We start from the raw sequence: 6,944 nt of genomic DNA, 5'->3' as shown, positions 1-6,944 counted from the left end.
CACAACTCTTTCTAATGGACACAACTTGTGTCAAAGAATATGTCAAGCATCTAAAACACATCTCTTCTAAGAGTCACAAGAAAACCTATAAATAACCCCCTCCCCCCGTGACATTTCTCATTCATTCCATCATCAATTCTCTCCATTTCTTCTCCTTTCTTCCAAGTGTTTGGTGTTCAAGAGAGTTCAAGTCATCAAGGGCCTGTTTGGTTGCTATTTTTGAAACTATTCTGGAAAACAGTTTTTGAGAACAGATTTTAAGAACAGTTTTTGGTGTTTTTAGAAAAAAATTGTGTTTGGGAACTGAATTTTGAAAAACAGTTTTTGTTCTCAAAAACAAAAAAACATGTTTGAAAGATGTTTTTTTTTTCTTTTCCAATTAATAAAATATTTTCTTCAAGTAACTTTATATTATAAATTTATAAATATTTTTAAATACACATTTCATTTAAATTAAAAAAATTATTTAATTTTAAAATTTTTATATAAGTTGATAAATTATTAAAAATAAAATAAAATATGATGTATGTATTTCACATGAGTCTTTTGTCCATCCTACTTGTACAATTATAAATTAAATTTATAAGCAATATTTAATCATTAGAAATTAAAACAAACATCACATAACACTAATGAGAACTAGTTAAGTTAACAAATATATATAAATTCTAACAAAACACTAAAGTGTTGACAAATATTTAAAATTAAAAATAAGATAAGTCATGGATTGACATTAATATAATTTGCCCACATCACTTCAGCAATTTGATCTCTACAAGCTGCCATAGCTGCTACACTCTCATATGATAAATCAATTGAATGGTTTCTGCTACTTGTGCTCTCTTCTTCACCTTCGATTGAAAAGTCTTCTACCTCATATTCTCTAAACAATTGATCATTCTGAGTTGATAGACGAATCCAATTATGAAGGGTACAACATGCAACAACAATTGATGGTTGCCTACTTGGCTTATAACAAGGCATCATCCTTAATATTGGAAATCGGGTCTTCAAAACACCAAAACATCTTTTAATAATATTCCGAAGAGATGAATGTCTATAATTAAAAAGTTCTTTATACCTGATAGGTTGATTACGTCTACCCCGATATTCTTGTAAATGATATCGCTCACCTCGATATGGTGGCAAAAATCCAGATATACAAGGATAACCAGAATCAACTACATAATATTTTCCTTCACTTGGCCAAGGAAAATTGACTTCTGGTCTAGTCAATGCATCTAAAAAGACACGTGCATCGTTTGCTGTTCCTTCCTAACCAGCATAAACAAATGTAAACATCATGTCAAAATTACATGCACACATAACATTTTGTGTTATAACTGTTTTTCTACCTCTAAAATGGTTTCTGTATCAGCTGGGACCCATGCACTAATATGAGTGCCATCAATTGCGCCAATACAGTCCTACAACAACAAACATTTATTATTATTAAGGAAATAAATTAAATAATCGTCATGAAATTCACATTTATAAATATTTTTTTATAAACTCTTACCTTAAACCATGGAAAATATTTAGGATTACTAGCAACATATGAAGACACCTCATTGGTCATATTGTTAGGACATATGAGAATTTTGCCAAGTCGACATAATGCACGTCTAACTTCTTTAAAGTGTCAAGCGACAGTCTCTGTGGAGTGTTGAAAACGGTCTACTACAACCCTCATTCTCACATTATGTCCTACGATTAGTAAGGACATAGCCACTACCTCTTCAACTGTGACAAATCGTGTATCCTGTAAGTTTTCATGTCTCTTAAGATGATCACAAAGGTTCATAAATGTTTCTTTATCCATCCGAAATAGTTCATAGCATGTCTGAGGATGACCTTCTATCATATCTCTTACAAATTGTGCACCACTTAACATTGATGTCCTTTGAGGTTTGGATGATTCCTCCAACTTGAGTTGTAAGTATTTCCATAAGGTGCATTGTTATTGGGCTTGAATTGTCCAACTACATTTGCTTGCTCTCCAAACATTTCCCTTTCAGCTGAAACTATAGGGCATTCCTCCACCAAGTGTTCATAGGATTGACACTTAGGACAAAGCTTCACTTGCACTGGTGATTCAGCAACAGCTTGCACTTCATGCATTTTTTTCAATTCCAGCTCCTCTAATCTTCTTGTCACAGCTGCAAACTTTGCTTTTGTATCATCCTCTTCTTTCAAGGTATACATTCCAGCCTTAGCATTGAAAGCATTCAGTTGAGACTTCATCTTTCCCACTTCTCCTTTGGTTGGCTCATCCCATCCCCTTGAAACTTCAGCTACATAATTCAAGAAATCCATAGCTTCCTCCGGATTTTTGCTCATGAAATCTCCTCCACACATTGTCTCCAGGAGTTGCTTCATTGAGGATGACATCCCATCATAAAAATAGCTCACCAATAGCCAAGTATCAAAACCATGGTGAGGACATGCATTTATAGCTTCCATATATCTTTCCCAACACTCATAGAATTTCTCATTCTCTTTAGCTGAGAAGTTTGAAATTTGCCTTTTCAAGCCATTTGTTCTATGAGTGGGGAAAATTTTCTTAAGGAATTCAGCTTGTAAGTCAGTCTAAGTACGGATACTCCTTGGCCTTAAAGAATTAAGCCAAATTTTGGCTTTGTCCTTTAAAGTAAAAGGAAATAACTTAAGCCTCATCAAATCAATTGAAGCTCCTCCCTCTTGGAATGTATTACAAACTTCTTCAAATTCCTTAATATGTGCATAGGGATTCTCACTTTCCATTCCATGGAAAGTTGGTAGAAGTGGAACAATATACGGTCTGATCACTAGCTGCTCTGTAGGAGGTATTATACATGATGGTGCACTCATACGAGGTGGATGCATACGGTCCCTCATTGATCTAAATTCATTGAGATTGTCTTGACGAACTTGATGACTATGCTGATCTTCAGGAGTAGTTTCCATGATATTCAAGCTCAATTCCAATTCCTTAGTATGGGGTGATTCAATTCTAACAAGCATTCCTCTACTGCCACGTATCCACTTTGGCATACAAAACTAGTATCTAACTGAAACTTAAATGAAAATACAGGACAACAAAAGAAAACAGGGCTACCAAAACAAAATAAGACTAAGCTGAATTTAAAAGCTAACTTTAGATTATGAGTCAGTAATACGAAAATAATGAGAATTAATAAAGCTAAAGAAACTTTACCACACTTGTGATGAAAATCACAAGTACACTGAAATAGTATCACTGATTCTTGACACCTTCCCCGGCAACGGCGCCATTTGATTCATGCCTAATTGGTGTCTCAGCTGGTTCGTGTCCAGCTGGTGCTCCTTGATGGCGAGAGTAATCAACAATATTTATAACCTATAACACCATGAACTAGGGTAGCAAATACAAAGCTACTATAGCATAGTGGCTCTAGGATCGTTCCACTGGGAAGGGTACTCAAGTTGAAAATGATACCAATTCAAAGTGAATTGGTGCTGTTTCATTTCAAGATTAGCTTAAGAAATAAAACACAAACTTTGGTTGAGAAAGATTTGGACTTAGATTAACAACACAACAAGTGATGAAAATAACTTAAGAAGAAAAGCATTCCTTGGAGATTCAGGTATACAGGGGAGGTTCCTCATGCAAAAGCATAGCTCCGGTCACTTGGTTCAATTCCTCACATTAGAGAATTAACATAAAGCCAATTCTCTAACAGGTGCTGCACAAATGCATCCCTCAATTGGATTTCAACTTTAATTCTCTCACTGATGCAACTTGCAATGGTTTGAGCCTCTCACTTAGCCTTTACCATTCAAGGTGATCTTTAACCTTGGATTACCCGTCAAAAGCTCGCAAGAGGTAACTAATGGATGTCTCCTAAGAGTCCAAAAGCTTACCAAGTGTTGGCTATTCTAGAAAATCCTACCTTCAAGTCACCTACCAGAGGCTCGCACGGGGTAAACTAGTGCATCTCCATGGTTAGAGATCACTTGCCTTACCAAGTGTTGGCCCAGGTGACTCCAAGGTGTTTTAAGTTAACTAAAAACATTAGAAACCATTCACGGGACACACTTTCTCTTCATTCATAGCTGAAACCACAAAGCTTCTGATTGATGCACTTGGAACCTTTCCCGGCAACCTTAACTCCAAGGAACTAAAAAGTTTAGTTACTCATTCTCTGGGGAAAACTCCTCAGAGAGTGCATAACTTAGTAAAAATAAGTAAAAAAAACACAATCAAAGTGAGAAGGTAAAGCAGAGCTCAAGCTCTGTGTATTTCTTCCTTTGAAACTTACAAAAGGTTCATCACCCTAACACCCCCAGAACAGGCTCCTCGGGCTCCATTTTATACCAAAATTACATTGATGGCTATTACATAGATATTTTTGCCAAATTCCTAACTTAAAAACTAAGGAATCCTATCATTGGTGACTTACAAGGAGAATTTGGGCATTTAGGCAACAAAAATCTAATGAAAAATATCCCCAAGTGTCGGTTACAAATATCGGGAAGCACTCAGGACCACTTCACAGGTGAAAAGTGAGGTCTGCGAAATTTCGCAGGTGCACAAGAAGAGCTGCGAAATTTCTTCATAGCAACCAGCTGATTCAACACCTTCACGAAATTGACTTCCATCTTGTGGAGTTTGGCTTCCATCGCGGCATGAAGCTTCAGGGGGAATCCATAGCACTGTGCAAAAGTGTTGCGAAATATCTCGCAACAAAAGGCTGATTCCGCAGCACTTTTTTGAATCCTTTCTTCAGCTTGGAGCAGTTATCTTCCAAAGGCTGTAACTTCTTCATTTCAGCTCCAAATTGTACACAGTTTGAAGCATTGGATTGTTGACTTCCTAAGATTTCAAATGACATATTGTATGCATAAATTGGACATCAGGAAGTGCTCCAAAATTAGCTGCAGTGACTGTCATCAAGAATGCTCCATGGCTGATTTCTCTTTGCTTTCCCTTTGCATTCCAGACTCGTTTATGGAAAAAGTGCTTCAAGGCTTTGATTCTTCATGCCTCTAAGCTTCCCATTGCTTGCCAAGGATTCCATAAAACTCTCCTCAATCTCATAATGCTTTGGTGATCAAAATACTAACAAAAACACCAAAACTTACACAATTTGATTAGAATTGATTGAAAGGGGCCTTAATATGCTAATTGGGTTAAAAGGCACTAACTACTACTCAAAAGTGTTTAAAAGGATTAATTAGAAGCTATCAAATAGCACTTTTTGAGTAGTAATCAGTGTCTTGCATAAAAATATTTCCTCATACTCATTCATAATGTGAGCAATAAAAATTTCATCTAAATCATCACCCTCTTCAGAAGATGAAGTTGACTCATATAGTGAACCACTGCTTGTGCTATTATCATCCATTGGTTACTACATAAAACAAATGACCTCACAATATAAAATAGCACGAAATGAATATTAAAGTAGTTATAATATAAGTTTCATAACCATAAATAACATCCATACAATGACAAACTAAAGAGCATGGTAAAAGATTCTAACCAAAAGATAAATAGTACATATTACAATGTCATCATAATAGTTATGCATCCAAACATTCACATTTAAAGTCTATCAAGCCATGCCATTTTCCTCTCATCAGGCATATTCATAAATATCTCTCTCCACTCCGGCATTGTGAATTTCTCAACAGCTTTTAAATATTTGTCATTATCTAACAATTCAATGGTTTGTAAGGCTGCCATGCACCTTGTTATGCTAAAATCAGTGGTACCTCCACTAGTAGCTTCACTACTAGTTCCACTCTTATATCTGTCCACTCTAGCCAATAATGCCTCAATTCTAGCTCGAGATGTTTCTGTTCTAGCCTTTGATGCCTCAACCCAAGCTTTTAAAGCATCTCCCATTTGACTTAATCTGGATTCTTTCTTACCTCTACGCTCTAATAGAGAATCAGTTACACGCTTTCCAGAACGGGTGGTCACTTTTTCTGCCATTTCTGGTTGTGAAAGATCATCAGGGATCTCAGTATCTACATCCACATGCACTCCACCATGTTCCAAATTGTCATCCACCTCATCTTCATCATCAGTGTTTGGTGGATCTTGGGTGGAAGAGTAGTGGAGGGCACCGGTTGCTGTTGATGGATTAAAGATCAATCCCAACAAGTTGTAGTTTGGGCATCCCTTTGAGCGGAATCTTTTTGCATTTGGGTGTGCCTAATAGAAGGAAAAAAATTCACTCTTAGTGTTTACCAAATATTTAAATTAAAAATTAATTAGTTTAAAAGTTATTTTTACCCGAATGTAATTTTGGCAGGTTTCCTTTAGAGCATGCACTGTGTTAGTTTCAGCATCCCAACCAAATCCAGTATGCTTTAAAAGATCAGAGAACTCACGGTGCATTGCACGTAGTCTATTAAACTTTTGTTTAAGCTGCTTCCAGTTGAAATTTCTTTTCCCTTGACTATTGACCTCAAGTAAGATCATTCTCCATGTGTTGGTACTAAATGTACTACTATCCATGTTACCTTTATTAACTTCATTTACCATGATGTCAATAAAGATTTTCTCTATATTACCTCTCTATGTTCCTGTATCCTCAACATCTGTTATCTCAGTTGTCATCTGTACAATCCCATCACAAATAAGAACTTTATGAGGAGACAGCTTTTAAAACCACCAATAGAACTTAAGGCTATGTTTAAATGAGAATTAAGATTGTTGACGTATAGTGTAGTGTATAAAAATATGAAAGAAAAATAAATAAAAATAAAAATAGATTTGATATTAATTAGATTTTAAAGACTTTTTTTTTTAGTTTTTATAAAATTTGAAACAAAAATTGGGGAAAAAAAAAAGAAAGAAAAGTAAGTTTGATTAATTTTATATTTGATTAATTTTAAAATTAAAATATTTTTTTAAAATAAATCAAACATGATAAAATCATTTTTATTATTTTTTATTGATTTAATATTTAATT

General features: G+C 35.1%; 1 protein-coding gene across 1 annotated transcript; it reads right to left on the bottom strand.

Annotated features, from left to right (window-relative positions):
* Positions 1-5,566: 5,566 nt before the first annotated feature.
* On the bottom strand, positions 5,567-6,367 carry LOC117921797 (uncharacterized protein At2g29880-like). Its single transcript, XM_034839757.1, has 2 exons — positions 6,263-6,367; positions 5,567-6,181 (listed from the first exon to the last, which is right to left on the bottom strand). Exons 1-2 carry the CDS (start codon positions 6,365-6,367, stop codon positions 5,567-5,569), a joined length of 720 nt encoding a protein of 239 aa, XP_034695648.1.
* Between the last annotated feature and the right edge of the window lie 577 nt (positions 6,368-6,944).

This window comes from Vitis riparia, chromosome 9 (assembly GCF_004353265.1).
Source record: "Vitis riparia cultivar Riparia Gloire de Montpellier isolate 1030 chromosome 9, EGFV_Vit.rip_1.0, whole genome shotgun sequence".
NCBI classification, from domain to species: domain Eukaryota; kingdom Viridiplantae; phylum Streptophyta; class Magnoliopsida; order Vitales; family Vitaceae; genus Vitis; species Vitis riparia.
The sequence above is the reverse complement of the archived record's forward strand: the minus strand, read 5'-3'. Positions and strand labels throughout refer to the sequence as shown.

Bases quoted from the DNA above. Each gene is read 5' to 3' on its own strand.
- LOC117921797 (XM_034839757.1), bottom strand. From the start codon at position 6,367: ATGCACCGTGAGTTCTCTGATCTTTTAAAGCATACTGGATTTGGTTGG. The intron at 6,182-6,262 runs GTAAAAATAACT...TCCTTCTATTAG, and splicing joins CCTGCCAAAATTACATTCGG to GCACACCCAAATGCAAAAAG.